Source organism: Diprion similis, chromosome 6, assembly GCF_021155765.1.
Source record: "Diprion similis isolate iyDipSimi1 chromosome 6, iyDipSimi1.1, whole genome shotgun sequence".
Taxonomy (NCBI): domain Eukaryota; kingdom Metazoa; phylum Arthropoda; class Insecta; order Hymenoptera; family Diprionidae; genus Diprion; species Diprion similis.
Genome location: NC_060110.1, coordinates 4,754,333 through 4,778,065, shown reverse-complemented (window position 1 = coordinate 4,778,065; position 23,733 = coordinate 4,754,333). Strand labels below are relative to the sequence as shown.

Sequence of the window (23,733 nt, the reverse complement as noted above, 5' to 3'; positions counted from 1 at the left end):
ATACTGTGACGAACAACTAGTCGAAATTGAAAAGATATAGTTTCACGTCCGAAAGTGTTCAGAAAGTATCCTTACGAATTGGCGAACATTGAACGAATGGGTCACCCGTAGAAGTGCTTGGGCAACTGCAAATTGGGTTATGGTTGACAACTTTGCAGCTTGCGCGTATTCCGCAAGTTCCCAGACAAGGATCACTGCATTTCTGATTGCTACATGCCTCGCTTTGAGCACAATCTGAGCTAACAATGCATTCGGGTCTACAAGTTGGTGGGGAACCTATATATCCAGTGATACAAGAGCATATTGCATGTCCATTACTCTGTCGGCACTGACTGTTTGGTCCACACGGGGACGGAATGCATGGATCGGTGAAGACAGGCGCTGTAATTATTACGGTATTGTAATGCAATATTTGTATAGAATAAACACAGGTTATTTATGGTAAGCTATGCAATCCTTCGATTACAGTACATGATCCACACATACCCTGTTGAATATTGCACGAAATAAACGCATTTCCAGTCATTCCTGAAGGGCAACTGCACATGGGAACGTGATTATATACGTTGCATATAGCATTGTATCCACAAGTTCCTGAGCAAGGGTCTACGCATTTATTGCGAGTACATGCTCTGTTCGGTGCACAGTCTGTGTTGAGAACACATTCTGGACGGCAACCTGAGTATGGGTCACCTCGATATTCAGGTAAGCATGCACAAATGCCATCATTACACTGAGCATTTGGTCCACACGGAGAAGGATTGCATGGATCAGAGACATCAGGCTCAGGTTCTGTAATCACGTTTGATTATAAACTCTGTGAAGGAAATGTGTACATCGCATCGGGGAAAAATAGTATGCAATCTTACGTGACGGTTTCAGGAAACAGTTACTAAATGGATCGCCAGTGTATCCTTCAGGACAGGTGCATATCGGGACGTGATTAGTTACGTGGCACTGTGCAAGTAAACCGCAAGATCCAGGGCAAGGATCTCGACATTTTTCGCGCATACATGCCAGGTTACTGGGACATTCCTGATTGATCGTACATTCAGGCCTACAATTTGGGGGGATTCCAATGTAACCAGTAACACAAGAACACGAGGGTTGTCCACCTATGTTTCGACATTCTGAATACTGCCCGCAAGGTGATGGAATACACGGATCTCTTTGAATTATTTCATCTTGGCCTGGAGACGTCACTGTAATTTAACCGAAGCATTATTTTCCCGCTAGTTATAAACTCCGCTTAACATTCTGTATCTCATTGCTAATAATAAACCGGATTCTCACATGGTACTGAGAAGCACATGGTGAATGGGTCACCGGTGAATCCTTGTCTACAGCTGCATAAGGGAGCATGGTTTATTACTCTGCATTCGGAATTCACACCACATGGCGTCGGGCATGGATTTTTGCATTTCTGTTCTACACATGCTTTGTCAAAAGTGCACTCAGAACTAACGACACATTCTGGTCTGCATGCTGGTGGGCTACCAATATACGTCGGCAGACAGGAACAAACGGCTTGTTCGTTTATTACCCTACACTGACTATTGGGACCACAGCGAGCTTCACTGCATGGATCAGTTTTGTCTACTGGAATATCTGTAACGAAAGCGTCGTGAATAATGAAATACAATCAAAGACCAGTGATGTAAATTTCACCCGTCTAAAATCATTATGCTTTACGTATATGACATAACATGCTGAGCCACCACGCATTTAATAACGATCATTTTTTACTTGGCTGTCTTATTTGATCTTTCAGTACCTATTGGAACAGACATCCATGGTTTTCTTTATCTTTAACGGAACGCATTTGCGAGTTAAATTTTTATTATGAAATCAAAAATCGAAACGGGAAAAAAGTACAATAAGATTCTTCGGGAACTCAGAACTTGGAGACAACTGGGAGACGAGTTGAGATAAAAAAGTTATTGAAACCATGAACTTTTTTGTTAATAATCAAAGATAAAAAAATTGGCCAAATCAAAAATTGTAAAAATGAGGTACTTTACACAAGTAAGAGGCAATTCTGTAGTAATTCCAGTATAAGATATCTAATAATTGTAACTTACTGACTGGTTGTTGTAATGTACAGTATCGATAAGGATCTCCCGTATAAGATGTGTAACAAGAGCATGTCGGTAGATGAGAAACTACACGACACTCTGCATTTGTACCGCAAGTTCCCGGACATGGGTCGATACATTTAGACCTGACACAAGCAAGATTCGATGGGCAATCTGAATTTCGAACGCATTCCGGCCTACACCCTTCATAGGGGTTTCCAATATATTCTGGCAAACAAGAACATGATCCTGCTTGGTTACGTTCAGTACAAACAGCGTTAGATCCACATGGAGACGGTAAACAAGGTGTTGGCCTTTGATCGACGACGTCGTTAACTGTAATAATTATTTGCATTTGATCAATGTTCATAACTCACTTTGGCAGTTCATGATAGTCAGAATTTGTACTTCCAATTTAGGAACTCATTTCAAATCACAAGTTTTTTCTGTAATGCAAGATATTTGCTGTATTGAGTGACATATCTTACTTGGTTTGATAAAGCACTGTGTAAACGGATCTCCTGTATGCCCAATGCTACAGAAGCACATTGGCGTATGGCTCACTGTACGGCATTCTGCATTATTGCCACATGAACCTGGGCATGGATCTTGGCATTTCTGGTTATGACATGCTTCATGACTGGGACACTCACTGTTACTAACACACTCGGGTCTACAGTTTGGTGGGGACCCAGTAAATTCGGGTAAACAAGAACATGATGGCGAATCATTCGTAACTTGGCACAACGCATTTGGGCCACAAGGAGACGGCTGGCATGGGTTTACAAATACAGTTGGAATTTCAGCTGCAAATAATAATGTCATTTAGAATTGGTAAGGTTTATAGTTTTCCGTAAATATTATTTCAGTAATAGAAGGGATCTTACGAATTGGTGTGCATCGCACAAATGGATCACCGGTATATCTCACGGGACAGTGGCATATTGGATTATGGTTAACAACTTCGCACAGAGCCTCATAACCGCATGTGCCAATGCAAGGGTTTCTACATTTTTGATTATTGCAGGCTTCATTTTGTGGACAGTCAGAACTAACAAGACATTCCGGTCGGCATGATGGCGGGCTTCCTATGTAACCAGGGACGCAAGTGCACACCGATTGACCATTGTTACTTCTACATTGGCTATTAGGCCCGCAGGGTGAAGGATTACATGGCGATGAAACTGTAGGGGCTGCAGAAAGTTATGAATGTATAAATAAGCAGCCTATTACATTGAAACACGAAAGTTCGGAGCTTTTAATGACACTACCTCGGATTGGTGTACATAGAACGAAAGCGTTTCCTTCAAATCCTTGTGGACAGCTACACATAGGAATGTGATTTATTACACTACACAGAGCATTATTTGCACATGTCCCTGGGCAAGGATCGTAGCATTTGTTTCTAGAACAAGCTCTATTGCGAGGGCAGTCAATATTAAGAACACATTCTGGGCGACACCCGGCATATGGATCTCCTTGATATTCAGGTAAGCAAGAACAAATACCGTTGTCGCATTGAGCATTGGGACCGCAAGGAGATGGATTACAAGGATCTGACTCTTGTGGTTCAGTTTCTGAAAAGACACGAGTATAAGAAATCTTTTAGATCAAGTTTTTTTCAATCGTAATTCATTTTTAATGTATAAAGTTCACTTACGTTGAACTGGTCTCAAATTACACTGGGTGAATGGATCTCCAGTAAAACCTTCAAGACATTGGCACATTGGTGTATGATTGACAACCATGCATTGTGCATTAAAACCGCATGATCCTGGACATGGATCTCTACATTTTTCTCGGATGCAAGCCAAATTGCTGGGGCATTCTGCATTTATTGTACATTCAGGTCTACAGTTTGGTGGACTGCCAACATAGTTTGCCAAACAAGTGCATGCGGGAGTGTCACCTACAGCACGACACTCAGCATTTGCGCCACATGGTGATGGAATACAAGGGTCCCTAATCACGGGTGATTGGGGTGGATTGGCTGTAAGAGTTATAATTTTATAGGATATATGACCTAATACGTAAACCGACTATCAGTAAAGTATGTCATACTTTCTTCAAATTGATTTCACGTGAATCGTTAAGTTGTACTCGAGAGTTGAGCAATTTTTAAACTATCTGAAATTTCCAGAGAAATAAATGTTCGAAAGTAAAACTGTGGAATAGCACAACTCAAAAGAAATAAATCCCAGTCTTGACTGGTCCGCTGCAGATGTAATTTCCCTCTGGTAAATGTTCAGAATTGTAATTGTATGCAAATAAATTGTGGGGTTCAAGCGAAAAACCATTTCAGTCCATTTTTTATTGAAAACGAGTTAGCGATATCATTGTTGTGGTATTAAAAAGTACTTTCTGAAAATACCATTGTTGAATGAGAAAACCAGTATCAGTTCAGGAGAAACCTACCAGAAGAATTACTTTCGAAAGTACTCTCACGAGAAAACAAACATTCATTTGTATTTTGCTTGGAATCAAACCGAGTGGTTGGAACTAAAGCGGTTTTCTCCTGGACCCTTCATTTGAATTTGCGAACAATGACGTTGTAACGTACCTGCGGTTATAGGATAACACTGTGAAAATGGATCCCCTGAATATCCATTTATGCAGAAGCAAATTGGACTATGATTTACGACTTTGCATTGAGTGTTCCTGCCACAAGGATCTGGACATGGATCAGTACACCGCTGGTTGACACAAGTGCGAGTTGAAGAACATTCTGAGCTAACTACACATTCAGGACGACACAGTGGAGGATTGCCTTTATAATTTGCGAGACACGAACATACTGCTTGATCGTTATTTACACGACACTCGCTGTTTGGTCCACAAGGGGACGGACTACATGGATCTCGGATACCTTCTTCAAATCCTGTGGAAATTTTTTTTTTTTTTTGGTATTATTTCAGTTCAAACATTGTTCCGGAAATATGGCACGAGGAATCTCACCTATCGGCGTTAACACGTTGCAATAACGGAACGGATCGCCAGTGTAACCCTCGATACACGTGCAAGTTGGCGCATGGCTTATAACTTGGCAAAGTGCATTTTGACCACAAGAACCTGGGCAAGGATCTTGACATTTGGATCTAATGCACGCAAGATTAGATGAGCAATCGGAATTTGTGACACACTCTGGCCTACATCCTTCGTACGGGTTACCAATATAATCATTTAAGCATGAACATGATCCAGCCCCACCGAGTTCCTTGCATATTGCATTAGCACCACACGGCGTAGGCCTACATGGCGTTGGTCTCTCCTCAATAGCAACTATAGAAAATATCAATTCAATTATCTCAATCCTTCAATAGTGTTTAGGTGAACAAGTTAACAGGGATGTGTTCTAGGTTATTTTTGTACGAAATATTTGTGAATTTCAAGTTCACAAGGCTTTCGATTATGAAATGCAAAGTGTGTAAGTATGCAATATACAACACATTGTGAGATGGTTAGAGATATTTCACTGGATACTTGAAACAGAATAAAATTGCTTACGTTGAACTACGGAACACTGCGTAAATGGATCTCCTGTGTAACCTGAGTTACATGTACACATTGGCGTGTGACTGAAGACATAGCATTCGGCATTTGCTCCACATGACCCTGGGCATGGATCCTTGCATTTCTGATGAATACATGCCTTAGAACTGGGACATTCACTGTTACTGATACATTCGGGTCGGCAATTGGGTGGAGAACCGGTGAATTCGGGTAAACAAGAGCAAGAAGGTGCTTGCTTTATGATTTGGCACTGAGCATTTGGCCCGCAGGGTGACGGCTCGCACAGGTTTACCGGCTCTTGTTGAATTTCAGCTAGTTCCAGAAGGAATAAATCATGTATACCAATTTTCGACAGTTTGCATAGAAATATTATTGAGTAGACTGTAATCTTACGAATTCGAGTGCATGATAAGAAGGGATCTCCTGTTAGACCTGGAGGACAGGCACATATTGGATTGTGACTAATAACTGAGCATTGAGCTCTAAGGCCGCAGGTTCCAGGACATGGATCTTTACATTTCTGATTAATGCAAGTTTCAGTTTGTGCACAGTCAGAACTTATGGTACATTCAGGTCGACAGGTGGGAGGACTTCCAATGTATCCCTGCACACATTTGCATATTGCTAGTCCATTCACTTCCTGACAGTGACTATTAGGTCCACATGGCGATGGCAAGCATGGGTTCTTTATAACGTCAGCTACAGAATTCAAATATTGTTATTTATGAAAGTGTGCATTAACTTTTATGCCTTTTTATGACCACGCACCGATGTAACACATGAAATTAAGACCTCATTGTTCAGAAAGTATTTTCGTGAACCATCAAATATTTTTTCTTAAAATGATGCGTGTCCTTTCTAACAGTAACGAATTCATCTTCAAGTAAATACCTTGCAATGGTAAACATTGAATAAAAGCATTTCCAATCATTCCTTGTGGACAACTGCACATGGGTATATGATTTACCGTCATGCATTGGGCGTTCAGAGCACAAGTTCCGACACATGGATCTATACATTTATTACGTATGCAAGCTTTGTCACGAGAGCAATCATCATTTATGACACACTCTGGACGGCACCCGCTGTAAGGATCGCCATGGTACTCTGATATACAAGAGCATATGCCTTCTTGACAAATAGCGTTTGACCCACATGGTGATGGATTACACAAGTCCACTACTACAGGCTCATTAGCTAGAAAAGATAACCCATTTTATTGTATGAGCTTCAATCGCGTAGACTGAAGAAAGTGTAATGGAAGAATGAGAATACAAGAATCAAAAAATTGAAAGACATTCTTCGAGTAAAGTTAGTATTGTTGTTTCTTTATAATATTTGAACATGAGATAAAGGCCGTACTCCAATTTTACACTCTGAAAATCACAGCTATTTACGTCAAGGTTTTTGGCCGTTGAGATTTACCCTGCAGCAAGACATTAATTCTCAAACTCTGACGATAAGTTTAGTAGTGACAAATTTTGAGTAGTGTAATCCAGTTTTAACTTGTATGTAAATACTTCTGGCATACATCGGAAACTTTCTATAAATATACTTTCTAATTTTTCATATTTTCAAAAAGGTCGGACATAAAGGATAGAAAGTTTCTTTGTTTCTTAATTCACAAATAAGTTAATTCAAACAGTAATTAAGAGTATTGAAAAAAAGTTTCTATACTTTAACATTTTTTGTACGTTTCTATGCGTGTTGAGCGGAATTTTTACCACGGGTAAATACTCAGACTTTTCTAAACACTACTAAAAGATGCACAAATTAAAACTAGATGACATTACTTTAAATTAAAAAATGTTGTCAACTTAATCATATCCGCAATTTATACCAAATAAAATTCGAACAGTAATCTGCAAGAATTTCCTTTAAATAAAGCCGCGTTTTAAATCCGAAGAAATTAGTTTGAGATGTTAGTTTTGAATAGATGGACATAAATTAAAAAAACACCTGACTCAAAATTAGGCTTACATGGTGGTCTTTTGGGAATACAGTTGGTAAATGGATCTCCCGTATATCCATCCACGCATGTACAAATTGGGGTATGATTGATAACATCACATTTCGCTTCTAACCCACAAGATCCAGGACAGGGATCTCTACATTTCTCACGGATACATGCCATGTTACTGGTACATTCCGAATTTATTGTACATTCTGGTCTACAGTTTGGAGGTGTTCCTATGAAAGCCGGTAAACAGGAACAAGATCCTGTTCCGCCGATATCTCGGCATTGAGAATATGGACCACAGGGGGAAGGCAAGCATGGATCTCTTTGCACTTGTGGTTCATTTTCAATTGGAGGGCCTGAAATGATTGTAAAGTATTACGTCAAGTTTCACTCGTTAGAATCATTAACATCCTTACGTGGGATTGGGAAGCATGATGAAAACGCATTTCCAGTAAAGCCTTGTCGACACGTGCATATGGGACTGTGGTTTATAACTTTGCAGTTCGTATTTCTTCCACAAGGATCTGGGCATGGATCAGTACATTTCTGATTAATACAGGCTTTGTTCGTTGAACATTCAGAGCTTACGACACACTCGGGCCTACAAGCTGGCGGTGAACCGCTATATGTTGGTAAACAAGAACAAACTGCTTGTCCATTAATTTCTCGACAAATACTATTCGGCCCGCAAGGTGATGGATTGCATGGATCGGTTCGGTCGTCTTCTACATCTGGGATAGAAAGAATTTCATTTTTAAATCATTCCATTTTGACTTCACACACTTATTTATGATAGTATATTTTCCCATGCGTACTTTTGTCTGGTTCTCTGTTACAGTAACGGAATGGATCTCCTGTGAATCCATCATTACACGTGCAAGATGGTAAATGATTGATTACACGACACTGTGCATTTTGACCACATGTTCCTGGACATGGATCTTGACATTTGGAACGAATACACGCCAGGCTTGGTGCGCAGTCTGAATTGACTACGCATTCAGGGCGACAACCCTCATAGGGATTACCAATATAGTCCGTAAAGCAAGAACATGCTCCTGCACCGTTTCTTTCCTCGCATTTAGCATTGGCACCACAGGGGGACGGCGTGCATGGCAACTGAGTTATGACAGTTTGAACTGAAATAGGATTCGAGGATTTTGAGTAACGAAACGATCTAATCCATTATGACGTTTCATGATGCCTACTCACTTGGTTGAATGTTGCACTGCGTAAATGGATCTCCTGTGTATCCAATACTGCAAACGCACATCGGCGTATGACTAACCACTTGGCATTCAGTGTTAGCACCACACGATCCTAGGCAGGGATTCTTACATTTTCTATTGATACACGCAAGTCTACTAGAACATTCACTGTTGCTAATACACTCGGGTTTGCAATTTGGAGGAGACCCAATGAATTCGGCTAAGCAAGAACACGATGGGGAACCATTGATGACTTGACATTGAGCGTTGGGTCCGCAAGGAGATGGTTGGCATGGGTTTGTTTTGGTAACGGGAGTTTGCTCTGAAATATTGTATAATGATTATCAGACATCGCAAACTAAGTAACACCACTACTGAAGATAAGGGCTTGATATCTTACGTATTGGGGAGCATCTGATGAACGGATCACCCGTTAGTTGCCCAACGCAACTGCAAATAGGATTGTGGTTTATGACTTGACACGTAGCTCCCATTCCACAAGTGCCTGGGCATGGGTCTCTGCATTTTTGGTTTATACACGCCTCATTCTGAGCACAATCTGTGCTGACAATACATTCAGGTCTACATGTTGGAGGGCTTCCAATAAATCCAGTAACACACGAACATACAGCCAAGTTATTGACTACTCTACATTGACTATTAGGCCCACATGGTGATGGATTGCAAGGCTGTACAGTTACCGACTCTATTGAAACATTCAATATTTATAATTAGAATCCAATGTTTCCGGGGGATTAAGTATACGCAAAAGAAGGCTGTTATACCTATAACCGGCGTGCACAGCACGAATGCGTTTCCTGTCATTTGCACTGGGCAGCTGCACATGGGAACATGGGAGAAGACCGTGCATTGGGCATTTTGGCCACAAGTACCAGGACAAGGATCTATGCATTTATTATTTCTGCAAGCCCTTTCTAGAGGGCAGTCTGTATTTAGAACACATTCGGGACGACATCCGACATAAGGATCTCCTTGATATTCTGGTGCACATGTACACTCTCCACTATTACATTGAGCATTTGGACCACACGGAGATGGATTGCAAGGGTCTGATTCATCGGCTATAGGTTCTGTAAACATAGTTTTGACGAATGCATACAATAACGTGCATCTGTGAATCCATAAAAAAAAACTGTGCAAGATACGTTTCAAAAAAGTTAAAAGACGTTAAACAATTCAATCTATAAAATTTTATAATTTCATAGAATATAATAGACGTTAAACAATTCAATCTATAAAATTTTATAATTTCATAGAATATAATAGACGTTGAACAATTCAATCTATAAAATTTTATAATTTCAAAGAAATTAATAGACGTTGAACAATTCAATCTATAAAATTTTATAATTAAGTCATTTGTTGCACACAGTATAAACCTGAATCGATATTATTTTATATCTTTCACTTTGTTGAAACAATGTGGTCATTACCATTTGCTGGTTTCAAAAATCAAACTGCTGAATGAATCGACGGTAAAGATGTTTTTTCTGAAACGTATCTTCAATTATGCTGCTTGAATCCGCGATCATAATCACTATCGATAGATTCAAATATTTTGTTCTTACGTGTCGGTGGTTTAGGATAACAGTTGCTGAATGGATCTCCAGTAAAACCCTCTTGACATGTACACATCGGGGTATGATTGATGACTGTGCACTGAGCATTAAAACCACAAGAACCTGGACAAGGATCCCTACACTTTTCTCTGATACAAGCGGTATTACTTGTGCAATCAGAATTTATGGTACATTCGGGTTTACAGTTTGGTGGACTACCAATGTAACTTGGTAGGCAAGAACACGAAGGTGAGCCTCTAATGTCGCGACATTCTGAATGTGGTCCACAAGGTGAGGATGCACATGGGTTTTGAATTGAAACAGGACTTGATGGTGGTGCTGAAATTTCATGAATTAAATTATTGTGTTTCCATGGTTTGCGTGAGGTGACAAATGATATAAATAAAACTTCAGTTCCTTACGTGGAATATGAGAGCATCGTGTAAATGGATCCCCACTGAATCCTTCTTTACACGCACATATTGGACTGTGATTTAAGACTTCACAATTTGTATTTATACCACATGGGCTTGGGCACGGGTTGACGCATTTCTGATTAATACATGCTTTGTTTGTCGGGCATTCAGAGCTTACAACACATTCAGGTCTACATCCTGGAGGACTTCCTGTATATTCGGGAAGGCATGAGCATACTGCTTGTCCATTAGAAGTGCGACACTGACTATTCGGGCCACAAGGAGATGGATGACATGGGTCACCTGGGTCTGCATCTACTATAATAAGTCAATGTTGTATTGTGATTATTTTATGAAAAAGAAATTTGCATTGTCCTTCCGAATCATTAAAACCTTACCAGGTTGCGGTGTTGGACTACAATAACGGAACGGATCTCCGGTAAATCCAGGTACACAAGTACATGCAGGCAAATGGTTCATGACTTGACACTCAGCATTCTGACCGCAAGTTCCAGGACACGGATTTTGACACTTGGACCGAATGCACGCTAAACTTGATAGGCAGTCTGAATTGACTACACATTCTGGTCGGCAGCCATCGTAAGGGTTACCAATATATTCTGGTAAACACGAACAGGATCCTACATTGTTCTGTTCTTTACATACAGCATTAGAACCACATGGAGAAGGTGTACACGGAGAAATGTCATCATACACTGGGTCAGCTGTGTGAAAATATTTTTGTTTATGAGGACGAAAGATAAGTGCAAACAGTAAATAGATCATCAGTCTTACGTTGTTTAGTACTGCACAAGGTGAATGGATCGCCAACATAGCCAGTGCTACAAACGCACATTGGTGTGTGACTCACAACACGACATTCTGCATTTGCTCCACAAGAGCCTGGACAAGGGTCTTTACACTTTTGGTTGATACATGCCAAATGGCTAGAGCATTCACTATTACTAACGCATTCAGGCCTACAGTTTGGCGGGGACCCAGTAAATTCTTGCAGACACGAGCAGGAAGGTGATTCATTAATCACCTGACACTGAGAATTTGGACCACATGGAGATGGTTGACATGGATTGACATGTACAACTGGTGTTTCAACTAGATGTAAAGGATTCATAACATATTAATGATAACGTCGCCAGAATTTATATTTTACTAACAATAAATGCAAAGCTGCGTAGCAGACTATATTTGATGGCAACTCGTAAGATCTTACGGAGAAAAAACCCACATGGGTTCCAAATACTGAAGAATTGATTTTACTGGAAACAGAAATAGGCAGGTGTGTTGCCCAGTTGTAACTAACATAAGGACTTGTATGTAGCATCAGTATAAAATATACAATTGTAACGAAATGCCATATTTGATGAGACTGAATGTTTGAAAATATGTTAGTTGTTGTCAAATTTTGTATTTAACTATTGGCCTTACGTATTAATTCGCATCGCACGAATGGATCACCAGTGTATCTCGGAGGGCAGCTGCATATGGGATTGTGGTTATTCACTTGGCATTGGGCTCGAAGACCGCACGTACCAGGACATGGGTCAATGCATTTTTGATTGCTACATGCTTCATTTCGCTCACAATCGGAGCTAACAACACATTCGGGTCTACAGGATGGCGGACTGCCCATAAAACCCGGAACACAAGAACATACTGCTTGCCCATTTATTGTACGGCACTGGCTATTAGGACCACAAGGCGACGGGTTGCATGGATTTGACACAACAGGATCTGTGACGAAATTGACAACGGTATTAACTGAAGAACTCCAACTAATATATATCTCATGAATGGTAAGATTACCTCTAGCAGGTGCGCACAGTACGAATGCATTTCCGTCCATTCCTGGAGGACAACTGCACATAGGCACGTGATTATAAATGTTACATTGTGCATTTGGTGCACAAGTTCCAGGACACGGGTCAATACACTTGTTCCGTACGCAAGCTTTATTCAGTGGACACTCCATATTAAGAATGCATTCAGGTCTACAACCCACGTATGGGTCACCTTGATATTCTGGCAAACAAGTACACGCACCCTGGTTGCATTCAGCATTTGTTCCACAAGGGAAAGGATTACATGGGTCTGTTACCACAACATCCGCTACTGTAAGTATTACAGTATTTAGTTTCTGGGTCAAACTACATGATATTACGAAAAATATTATACCGCATGAACTAATTTATCCTTACTTGGTGGTTTGGGGTAGCAGTTACTAAAGGGATCTCCCGTATATCCATCGGGACAAATGCACGTTGGAATGTGATTAATGACGTTACATTGAGCACTTATACCACACGCGCCAGAACATGGGTCGCGGCACTTTTCTCGCATGCAAGCTCTATTACTTGGGCAATCAGGATTTATAGTGCACTCTGGTCTACAATTAGGTGGGCTGCCAATGTAATTGGATAGACAAGAACAGGAGGGAGAGCCTCCTACATCACGGCATTCTGCATAAGCTCCACACGGAGAGGGTACACATGGATTCCGTACTGGTATTATTTCCGGAGATGGTTCTACGAAAAAAATTATGGCAAAGTGATAAATTTTCAAATGGTTATAAACTGAAGCTCAATTGGACTTGAGTTTAAACATTAATTTACTTTTCTAACTCTCTGAGGTAATGAGTTGAAAAAAATCGTATGGATTCTATACATCCAATTCATCGAGCTAATATTTTTTTCTTACTTGGAACAGGGAAGCATCGGGTGAATGGATCTCCTGTATATCCGGGTTTGCAGGCACATATTGGGCTGTGACTCAACACTTCACAATTGGTATTCAAACCGCATGGATCGGGGCATGGGTTAACGCATTTCTGATTGATACAAGCTTTGTTCGCAGAGCATTCTGAACTCACAACACATTCGGGTCGACAACCAGGTGGACTACCAACATATTCTGGCAGACACGAGCATACAGCCTGTCCATTAATACTGCGGCACTGACTATTTGGTCCACACGGTGATGGATTGCATAGATCTTGCGGATCTGCCTCAATGACTGTTGAATGATGTTTTATGTTTATTACATTGTAGTTTGAATTATGTATACTGATAGCAAACAAAAGGATATTTCACCTGGTTCTGGTGCTAGATGACAGTAACGGAATGGATCTCCAGTGAATCCAGGCACACATGTGCATGAAGGCAGGTGATTAATAACTTGACATTGTGCATTTGTACCACACGTTCCAGGACAAGGATTTTGGCATTTAGAACGAATACAAGCAAGATTTGATACACAATCTGAATTAACAACACACTCTGGACGGCATCCTTCGTACGGGTTACCGATGTGTTCTGGTAGGCATGTACACGATCCAGCGCCATTTTGCTCATTGCAAATTGCATTCGAACCACATGGTGATGGCGTACAAGGAGACGATTGTTCATAAATTGGATCAGCTATTAAAGCAATTAGATATTAGTGACGATTTTGTTTGTTAATTAACGAACTAATTACGATTTAAAAGTATTGTCCTTACGTTGTTTGAGAACGCATTGAGTAAAGGGATCACCGGTATAACCGATCGTGCAAACGCACATTGGCGTATGACTAACTGTGCGGCATTCTGCGGAGGCGCCACATGAACCTGGGCAAGGGTCTTTACATTTCTGATTAATGCATGCCAAATGACTAGAACATTCACTATTACTGACACATTCTGGTCGGCAATTTGGCGGTGAACCCGTGAACTCTGGCAGACACGAGCATGATGGCGAATCAAGAATGACTTGACACTGAGCATTTGGACCGCAAGGTGATGGTTGACATGGATTAACAGGAATGACCGGTGTGTCCTCTGTACATGAAAATTGAATATATGTAAAATTGGTTGATTAGGTAAAACGGCGAGCACATTCATGTACATAAAATCTTTCACGGTGTAGCCAATTTTCTTCGAATAGCGAAAAGCAAGATAGATGATGATGTCATTTTGGATCTAACATGTACATGACTTAAAGCGAAGATAACAGTGCTTATCATTTTCATGACTGCTTACGTATTTGTTCACATCTCACGAACGGATCACCAGTGTATCTTGGAGGGCAGCTACATATGGGATTATGGTTATTTACTTGGCACTGGGCTCGAAGACCACAAGTACCAGGACAGGGGTCAATGCATTTCTGATTACTGCATGCCTTGTTCCTATCACAATCTGAACTTATCACACATTCGGGTCTGCAAGATGGTGGGCTTCCCAAGAAACTAGGGGCGCATGTACATACTGCCTGCCCGTTTATCGCGCGACATTGACTATTCGGTCCACATGGCGAAGGATTGCATGGACTTGACACAATAGGATCTGCGAAAAAATTATAAATGTTATCCAGAATATTCCACGGAGGAAGCAATGAAGTAAATTTATTCAAATCACCTCTGGTGGGCGAACACAACACAAATGCATTCCCGTTTGTTCCGGCCGGGCAACTGCACATAGGTATGTGATTGTACACATCACATTGTGCATTTTGTGCACAAGTTCCAGGACAGGGGTCAATGCATTTGTTACGTATACAAGCTTTATTCACGTCACAATCCGTATTGAGAACGCATTCGGGCCTACAACCCGTATAAGGATCGCCTTGATATTCAGATAGACAGGTACATATTCCTTGATTGCATTCTGCGTTTACGCCACAAGGGAATGGGTGACATGGATCACTTTCCACTACATCTGCCGCTATAAGTATGAAGGTTTAATTTAGTCTCTAATATTCATTAACAATTACATACCGGAAAGAGTAATGATTCATTACTTAGGAATCGGGGTGCCCTTACTTGGTGGTTTTGGATAACAATTGCTAAATGGATCTCCTGTATATCCATCGGGACAGGTACACATTGGGGTGTGATTGATTACGCTGCATTCGGCTCCTGTACCACACGCACCAGCACATGGATCGCGACATTTTTCGCGCATACATGCTTTATTACTGGGGCAGTCAGGATTTATGGTACATTCTGGTCTACAATTAGGCGGGCTACCAATATAATTAGATAGACAAGAACAAGAGGGAGAGCCTCCTATGTCACGGCATTCTGCGTAAGCTCCACACGGAGATGGTACACATGGGTTTCGTACTGGTTCTACATTTGGAAGTGGTTCTGAACAGAAAAAGGGTTTTTTGGTTATATTTTGTAAATTGAATTGTTTTTCACCTATGACTTCTTTCGAGGCCATTGAACCGTCGGCTAATGAGAACTGAATGAACGCGAAGAAATCAAGTAGTATTAAGAAAAAAAAATGTTGACTGACAAAGTTGACTGTCATTAGGCATGATTCGGATTTGAATGTATATTCCGAAGTACCAATTGTAACCCAAGGAAAAACACAAGTAAGACGAATCAAAAGTGTAAGAGTACGAGCGATAGTACAGTGGAGGCATACGCCCTCTACCTAGTGGAAATTAAAATACGACCACGCTGTCTCGAAAATTTGATGACTCAACTTTTTAAGTGAACTATAGCCATACCGGAAAACTGAACGACTCTATGAGCCCCTGGCTACGTTCTACGAATAATTAAGAGATAAAATAGGCATTATTCAACATTTCATTCTTACTTTGAATAGGGAAGCATCTACTGAATGGGTCTCCAGTATAGCCCTGTTTGCAAGAGCAAATCGGGCTGTGGTTTGAAACTTCACAGTTCGTACTCAACCCACATGGAGCTGGACAAGGGTTGGCACATTTTTGATTGATACAAGCTCTGTTTGTGGGGCATTCCGAGCTCACAACACATTCTGGGCGACAGCCTGGCGGACTTCCAATGTATTCAGGTAAACATGAACAAACTGCTTGAATATTAACAACCCGGCATTGACTATTTGGTCCACATGGTGAAGGATTGCACGGATCTTCCGGTTCTGCTTCAACTAGAGTTAGGTAATATTTGAAACTCAGTATCTTTGTATTTAATTAGATTATGAACTGTCTAAGATAGAGAAATTTTTACCAGGTCGTGGTGTTGGATGACAGTAGCGGAATGGGTCTCCAGTAAATTCAGGTATACATGTACACGAAGGTAAATGATTCACAACCTGACATTGTGCATTCTGACCACAAGTTCCAGGGCAAGGATTCTGACATTTGGATCGGATGCAAGCAAGACTTGATACACAATCGGAATTGACGACACATTCAGGTCGACATCCTTCATATGGATTACCAATATATTCTGACAAGCATGTACACGATCCAACGCCATTTTGCTCTTTGCAAATAGCATTGGAACCGCACGGAGACGGTGAGCATGGGGACAATGTTTCATATATTGGTTCAGCTGTAGGAAAAAAAAATTATTTCTCCGACCATGAAAACCACGTTCGAATTGAATTTGATGCAATAGGTCTTACATTGTTTAATGTTGCATTGTATGAAAGGATCGCCGATATAGCCAATCGCGCAAACGCACATCGGAGTATGACTGACAACACGGCACTCTGCATTTGCTCCACATGAACCAGGACATGGATCTTTACACTTCTGATTTATGCATGCAAAATGACTGGAACATTCACTATTGCTCACGCACTCCGGTCGACAGTTTGGTGGTGAGCCTGTGAACTCTGGTAGGCAGGAGCAAGATGGTGAATCTCTGATCACTTGGCATTGAGCATTAGGACCACAAGGTGATGGTTGACAAGGGTTCACTTTTATGACTGGAGTGTCCGCTACATTAAAAATAATTGAAATATATGATGATACAAGCCTGCCATGACTATTCCTAAATAGAGAAGAAATCTAGAGTACTATCTGATTGAAAAAGTAAAGTAATATCGTGTAAATAGTACATATTACAAAATTCTTCAATGCATAATTGTTCATAAATCAATTGATCAGTTTTGTATCCACTTTTGTTCACAATGGCATTGACTTTGTCTTGAGTGTATAATTAAAGAAATATGTCATTTCATGATTATAAGATCCTTCGAATGACTCGGATTAAATAAACTGTTAAAATTTGAATTTAATGATCCTTACGAATAGGTATACACCTAACGAATGGATCGCCAGTGTATCTGATTGGACAGCTGCATATGGGGTTGTGATTGCTGACTTGACATTGGGCTTTAATGCCACATGTTCCGGGGCATGGGTCAATGCATTTCTGATTACTACAGGCCAAATTTCTGAGGCAGTCAGAACTAACGACACATTCTGGTCTACAGGATGGTGGGCTGCCTATGTATCCAGGTACACATGAGCATACTGTTTGCTGATTTATTATTCGGCACTGACTGTTGGGGCCACATGGTGATGGATTGCATGAATTTTCCACTACTGGTTCTGTAGATGAAGTATATGATGATATAAAATCGGGGCATACAATTGCGTAATAGATCAACCGGTCACAGACAAGGCTCATACCTCTAAATGGAGAACACACAACAAATGCATTTCCACTCATTCCTGTTGGACAACTGCACATTGGAACGTGATTATACACATTGCATAGAGCATTTTGACCACAAGTACCTGGGCACGGGTCAAAGCACTTATTACTGCCACAAGCTCGGTTCAAGGGACAATCTGTGTTAAGAACACATTCAGGGCGGCACCCTGAATATGGGTCTCCATGGTACTCTGGCAAACATGTGCAAATTCCGTCATTGCATACAGCATTTGGTCCGCATGGAGAAGGATTGCAAGGATCTGTTTCAAGAACCTCAACAGCTGGAAACATATTTTGTTAATATTCAGCCACTACGGTAAAGTAACATCAGGAATGCAATTGTTGATTCTTACGTTCGGGTGGCTTAGGGTAACAATTAACGAATGGGTCGCCAGTATAGCCTTGGGGGCAGGTGCAAGCTGGGCTGTGATTTATCACATTGCACTGAGCATCGATTCCGCAAGAGCCAGGACATGGATCTCTGCATTTTTCTTTCATACAAGCTTTATTGCTTGCACAGTCTGCGTTTATAGTACATTCGGGCCTGCAATTAGGTGGACTACCAATGTAGTTTGCATGACATGAACATGATGGAGATCCACCAATGTCACGACATTCAGCGTAGGACCCACATGGGGATGGTACACAAGGGTTTGTTGGCCGAACAATTATTGGCTCAGGCTCTGTAAAGTATGAGGAATTTTCGATGAGGCTGTATTTTATTGTTTGTATTGTCATCTGTAATGTGGTTACTAGGGTGAATAAGCGAACTTACTTGGAGTTGGGAAGCATCTTGTAAATGGATCTCCAGTGTATCCAAGTTTGCAGATACAAATTGGACTATGCATCGAAACCTTACAATCAGTATTCAAACCGCACGGACTTGGGCATGGATTGACACATTTTTGATTTATACACGCTTTGTTTGTTTGACATTCTGAGCTTACGACACACTCTGGCCGGCATCCGGGTGGAGACCCTTTGTATTCAGGAAGACACGAGCAAACTGCTTGCCCGTTACTGACACGGCATTGGCTATTTGGCCCGCAGGGTGAAGGGTTACATGGGTCCAATGGTTCATCTACAATTATTGCAAGATTCACAAAAATCAGAAACTATCGATAGTGAAATGAATACTTAATATCTGTTTAGAGTCAATTTAATACTTGGTTAAAATGAAGTAAAATAGCGAAAATGGATCAGAAATGGAATTTCTACACTTTCATGACGTCAAAATTCGATATAACAGATCCTTTTTGATAAACTTCAAAGAATATTGAGAGGATTTGCGTAAATTAATTTGAGAGTTACATTCGGTTAATTCCCATTACTGTCTTACACATAAATGGTAGTTGATTATTTGTTCTCGAAATATGAAGCGGTTATTTTTTTAATGTAGTTAATGCTGTTCAATGTTGTACTGACTGAGAAGAAGTTATTTTTCCTTGGAATGAGCAAACCTTACTTACATTTCCTGATTCTCCGGGTCTGATAAAATCTTTAAACTATTGCTGATTTCCATATTCTGTCTGGACTCGATCTCAATTACTATCTCAGTTGGGCCACGCGGAATCAATAAACCGAATTTGGATGAAATTTCATTCAAGTTTTCTGTCTTGGATATTCTACAAAGTCTTAGGTGTTGAACAAATTTCCGAAGGCATCAAAGTGGTGATAAAAAAGTCGGGGAAAACAGTTCTTTCGCAATACTTTTCATCGAAAAGACAAAATTATAGGTTTATCAGTAGAGACAAGAAAGAAAAGTAAAACGAATTTTGTGATGAAAAACAAAAAAATTTATACATCTTTTCTTCCAATAAATAAATAAACTCATAAAAACATAATCGTTCGCTAAGATAAAGTAATAAAGAGGCGAAAGTGTAGGTTTGTCGGTAAAACATTGAAAGTCGATTCATTTCAATTCGAAAATTTAAATTAAACGAGACATGTCAATTTTTCATGCGCATCGTTTGGTTGTAAAATCATGAATGTTTCAAGATTTTTCATCCAGCCGTTTCGGAGATGATCGCAGGAGTTTGTCGAACACACCGACAGACAGACCGATATTTCTCTAAGAATCTCGAAAACGTAACGAGTCGTTAAAATTCAAAAAAGTGATTTTCCACCGAAACCAATCTTAAATCACCAAAGGTAATAGAAAGTTACAGTCTGATATTAAAATTCATTTTTTTCATGTTATAATACGATACCCGTGACTAGTAGGAGTTTTTAGTTTAATTAATGGCGATTATTCATAGACTGCATAAGTATTCATTATTAGTGATTTTGTTCAAATGAACTAAGTATTATTGCCAATATATTAAATGTGGTGTTACAAGCTGCTAAGCTCCTTGCAGTGCATTTATATGCACTAAATCGGTATAAAACTTACTCATTGGCGGTGAGAGGTGACAGTAACTAAATGGATCTCCTATATATCCAGATATGCATGTGCAAGTTGGTAAGTGGCTAATTACTTGGCATTCTGCGTTTTGGCCACATGTTCCAGGGCACGGATTTTGGCATTTAGATCGGATGCATGCCAAGCTGGATATACAATCTGAATTGATAGTACACTCTGGGCGACAGCCTTCATAAGGATTACCGATATACTCGGATACACAAGTACACGATCCGACGCCATTTTGTTCTTTACAAATAGCATTTGAGCCACAAGGTGATGGAGTACACGGAGAAAGTTTCTCGGCAATAACTGGTTCAGCTAAAATTGTTAAAAATTACATCAGTTGTTCAGTTACTAGTTCAGCTAAGCTATTACATCAGATTAGAATCCGGTTTCAGATTTCACTACCAGGCGAATTATTCTTACATTGTTGAATGTTGCATTGAGTGAAGGGATCACCAACAAAACCTGTAGTACAAACGCACATTGGCGTATGACTAACCACACGACATTCAGCATTAAAACCACACGATCCTGGACAGGGATCTGCGCATTTTTGGTTTATACATGCCAAGTGACTGGAGCATTCGCTGTTACTAACACATTCAGGTCTGCAGTTTGGCGGAGATCCAATAAATTGTGAGAAACAAGAGCACGAAGGAATGTCACCAAGTACTTGACACTCAGCATTGGGGCCACAAGGTGATGGTTGACATGGATTCACTGGCTTGATCTCGGTGGGCACTGTGAAAAACAGTTTTGAGAGAAAGGAAACTCATTGCCAGTTTGGGAAGGAAAAAAATTAAGCAAGTTCTTACAAATGAATTCACATCGTAGGAATGGGTCACCAGTGTAACCAGAGGGGCAACTACATATTGGGTTGTGATTAACAACTTGACACTGAGCTCTAAGACCACACGTTCCAGGGCATGGGTCGTTACATTTTTGATTGCTACAAGCTTCGTTTCTTCCGCAGTCCGAGCTGACCACACATTCGGGTCTACACGATGGAGGGCTTCCAATATAACCAGGAACACACGAGCAGACGCCTTGTCCGTTTACAGAACGACACAAGCTATTGGGACCACAGGGCGAAGGATTGCATGGATTCGGCAAATCCATTTCTGTTATAAAGAAGAGTGGTTAAACGCTGCATGCGAAACGATTAGAATCAGATTTACATTCCTCGTACCTTTTATAGGCGAACAGAGAACAAACGCATTTCCGGACATTCCTATTGGACAGCTACACATGGGAACATGATTATAAACGTTGCATTCTGCATTCTGTCCGCAGGTACCAGGGCAAGGATCAAAGCACTTATTACTGCCACAAGCTCTGTTCGAGGGACAATCTGTGTTGAGAACACATTCGGGGCGACAGCCTGAGTAAGGATCACCTCGATATTCGGGTAAACATGAACAACTGCCATCGTTGCACTCTGCATTTGGTCCACAAGGTGACGGATTGCAAGGGTTTTTTTCAATTATTTCTGGTGCTGTAATGTAAACACAAAGTGTGGGATGTTTTGCTAAAATAATGTTTTGAAATGTACAGCTCAAATTCTTCTTACGTGGTTCAAAGTAGCAGTTATTAAATGGATCTCCGGTGTAACCGTGGGTACAAGTGCACATAGGCGTATGATTTATGACGTTGCATTGAGCTCCTATTCCACAAGATCCAAGACAAGGGTCCTTGCATTTTTCTCTGATACACGCCTTATTACTTGGACAATCGGAATTTATTGTACATTCAGGTCTACAGTTTGGTGGACTACCAACATAATTCAATGCGCAAGAGCATGAAGGAAGCCCGTTTCTGTTATGACATTCAGCATTTGGCCCACAAGGTGAAGGCACACATGGATTTATTGCTGGAGCCTTCTCTGGAAGTGGTTCTAAAAGGAGTTTGAAATAGTTTAATCTTCAGTCATACGACAGTATATAACAACGAGGGATATTAAACGAAAATGTTCGCTTACGCGGAATCGAGAAGCATCTTGTGAATGGATCGCCAGTGAAACCATTTTTGCAAGCACAAATTGGACTATGATTCAAGACTTCACAATTAGTATTAACTCCACATGGTTGAGGACATGGATTAACACATTTCTGTTGGATGCATGCTCTATTCAACGGACATTCCGAGCTGACTAAACATTCTGGTCGGCATCCTGGCGGACTTCCTATATATTCCGACTTACAAGAACATACAGCTTGACCATTGATTTCGCGACATTGACTGTTTGGGCCACAAGGTGATGGGTTACATGGATCTCCCGGATCTGCCGCTACAACTATGGGACGATATGAAATTTTGAAGATGAAAAAGTTTGGTGCAGCCGTCTATAAGTTGTAATCAATAACATCATATCTAATTACCGGGTTGCCTCGCGACATTACAGTAACGGAATGGATCTCCAGTAAAACCAGGAATACACGAACATGACGGCAAATGATTGACAACTTGGCACTCTGCATTCTGACCACATGTACCAGGGCAAGGGTTTTGGCACTTGGATCGAATACAAGCAAGAGTAGATGCACAATCAGAATTGATGACACATTCCGGCCGGCAACCTTCATACGGATTTCCAATATATCCAGGTACACACGTACAGGATCCAACTCTATTTTGCTCTTTACAAATAGCATTTGAGCCACACGGAGAAGGAGTGCATGGGCTAAGATATTCAGCGATCACAGCGGCTATGAAGAGAGTAAGTTATTTGAATAATTATCATTGAAAGATCAGAAATACGATGTTGGGTATGTGCGTTCTTACATTGTTTGAAACATTCTGTGAATGGATCTCCATTAAAACCAAGAAGACATGCACACATTGGTGTGTGACTAACAACTCGACACTCAGCATTGTTACCACATGAACCTGGACAAGGATCTTTGCATTTTTGATTAATGCATGCCAAGTGACTACTACATTCACTATTACTTATGCATTCTGGTTTACAATTTGGCGGAATGCCAATGTACTCTTGGAGACACGAGCAAGACGGTGAATCTTTGATAACTTTACAGATAGCATTTGGTCCACACGGAGAGGGTTGACAGGGATTTACTTGAATAGGGCTAGTTTCAACTGTGAAAGAGAAGATAAGTCATAGTTAGTTGCACTTTGAGAAATAAATC

General features: G+C 40.7%; 1 protein-coding gene across 8 annotated transcripts in view; it reads right to left on the bottom strand.

The window, feature by feature from the left end:
• The window catches only part of LOC124406816, a 132,877-nt gene that overhangs the window by 31,316 nt on the left and 77,828 nt on the right, over window positions 1-23,733 (bottom strand). For 6 of the 8 annotated variants that reach the window (XM_046882427.1, XM_046882432.1, XM_046882429.1 and 3 more), the window contains 41 exons: window positions 23,369-23,683; window positions 22,966-23,292; window positions 22,566-22,880; window positions 22,158-22,481; window positions 21,777-22,082; window positions 21,403-21,708; window positions 21,011-21,328; window positions 20,579-20,902; window positions 18,956-19,273; window positions 18,534-18,863; window positions 17,769-18,461; window positions 17,141-17,458; window positions 16,741-17,067; window positions 16,349-16,660; window positions 15,565-15,891; window positions 12,574-12,879; window positions 12,196-12,501; window positions 11,545-11,862; window positions 11,148-11,474; window positions 10,756-11,067; window positions 10,343-10,672; window positions 9,539-9,844; window positions 9,154-9,459; window positions 8,758-9,075; window positions 8,361-8,684; window positions 7,962-8,276; window positions 7,566-7,901; window positions 6,477-6,782; window positions 5,979-6,284; window positions 5,580-5,897; window positions 5,031-5,354; window positions 4,636-4,953; window positions 3,736-4,065; window positions 3,347-3,652; window positions 2,963-3,268; window positions 2,564-2,881; window positions 2,082-2,411; window positions 1,294-1,608; window positions 870-1,202; window positions 487-792; window positions 76-381 (listed from right to left, as the gene is read on the bottom strand). In XM_046882427.1, coding sequence (XP_046738383.1) covers window positions 76-381; window positions 487-792; window positions 870-1,202; window positions 1,294-1,608; window positions 2,082-2,411; window positions 2,564-2,881; window positions 2,963-3,268; window positions 3,347-3,652; window positions 3,736-4,065; window positions 4,636-4,953; window positions 5,031-5,354; window positions 5,580-5,897; window positions 5,979-6,284; window positions 6,477-6,782; window positions 7,566-7,901; window positions 7,962-8,276; window positions 8,361-8,684; window positions 8,758-9,075; window positions 9,154-9,459; window positions 9,539-9,844; window positions 10,343-10,672; window positions 10,756-11,067; window positions 11,148-11,474; window positions 11,545-11,862; window positions 12,196-12,501; window positions 12,574-12,879; window positions 15,565-15,891; window positions 16,349-16,660; window positions 16,741-17,067; window positions 17,141-17,458; window positions 17,769-18,461; window positions 18,534-18,863; window positions 18,956-19,273; window positions 20,579-20,902; window positions 21,011-21,328; window positions 21,403-21,708; window positions 21,777-22,082; window positions 22,158-22,481; window positions 22,566-22,880; window positions 22,966-23,292; window positions 23,369-23,683 — 13,386 coding nt within the window. The remainder of the gene's footprint in view (window positions 1-75; window positions 382-486; window positions 793-869; window positions 1,203-1,293; window positions 1,609-2,081; window positions 2,412-2,563; window positions 2,882-2,962; window positions 3,269-3,346; window positions 3,653-3,735; window positions 4,066-4,635; window positions 4,954-5,030; window positions 5,355-5,579; window positions 5,898-5,978; window positions 6,285-6,476; window positions 6,783-7,565; window positions 7,902-7,961; window positions 8,277-8,360; window positions 8,685-8,757; window positions 9,076-9,153; window positions 9,460-9,538; window positions 9,845-10,342; window positions 10,673-10,755; window positions 11,068-11,147; window positions 11,475-11,544; window positions 11,863-12,195; window positions 12,502-12,573; window positions 12,880-15,564; window positions 15,892-16,348; window positions 16,661-16,740; window positions 17,068-17,140; window positions 17,459-17,768; window positions 18,462-18,533; window positions 18,864-18,955; window positions 19,274-20,578; window positions 20,903-21,010; window positions 21,329-21,402; window positions 21,709-21,776; window positions 22,083-22,157; window positions 22,482-22,565; window positions 22,881-22,965; window positions 23,293-23,368; window positions 23,684-23,733) is intronic. The other 2 variants (XM_046882433.1, XM_046882430.1) reach the window with 2 other exon arrangements.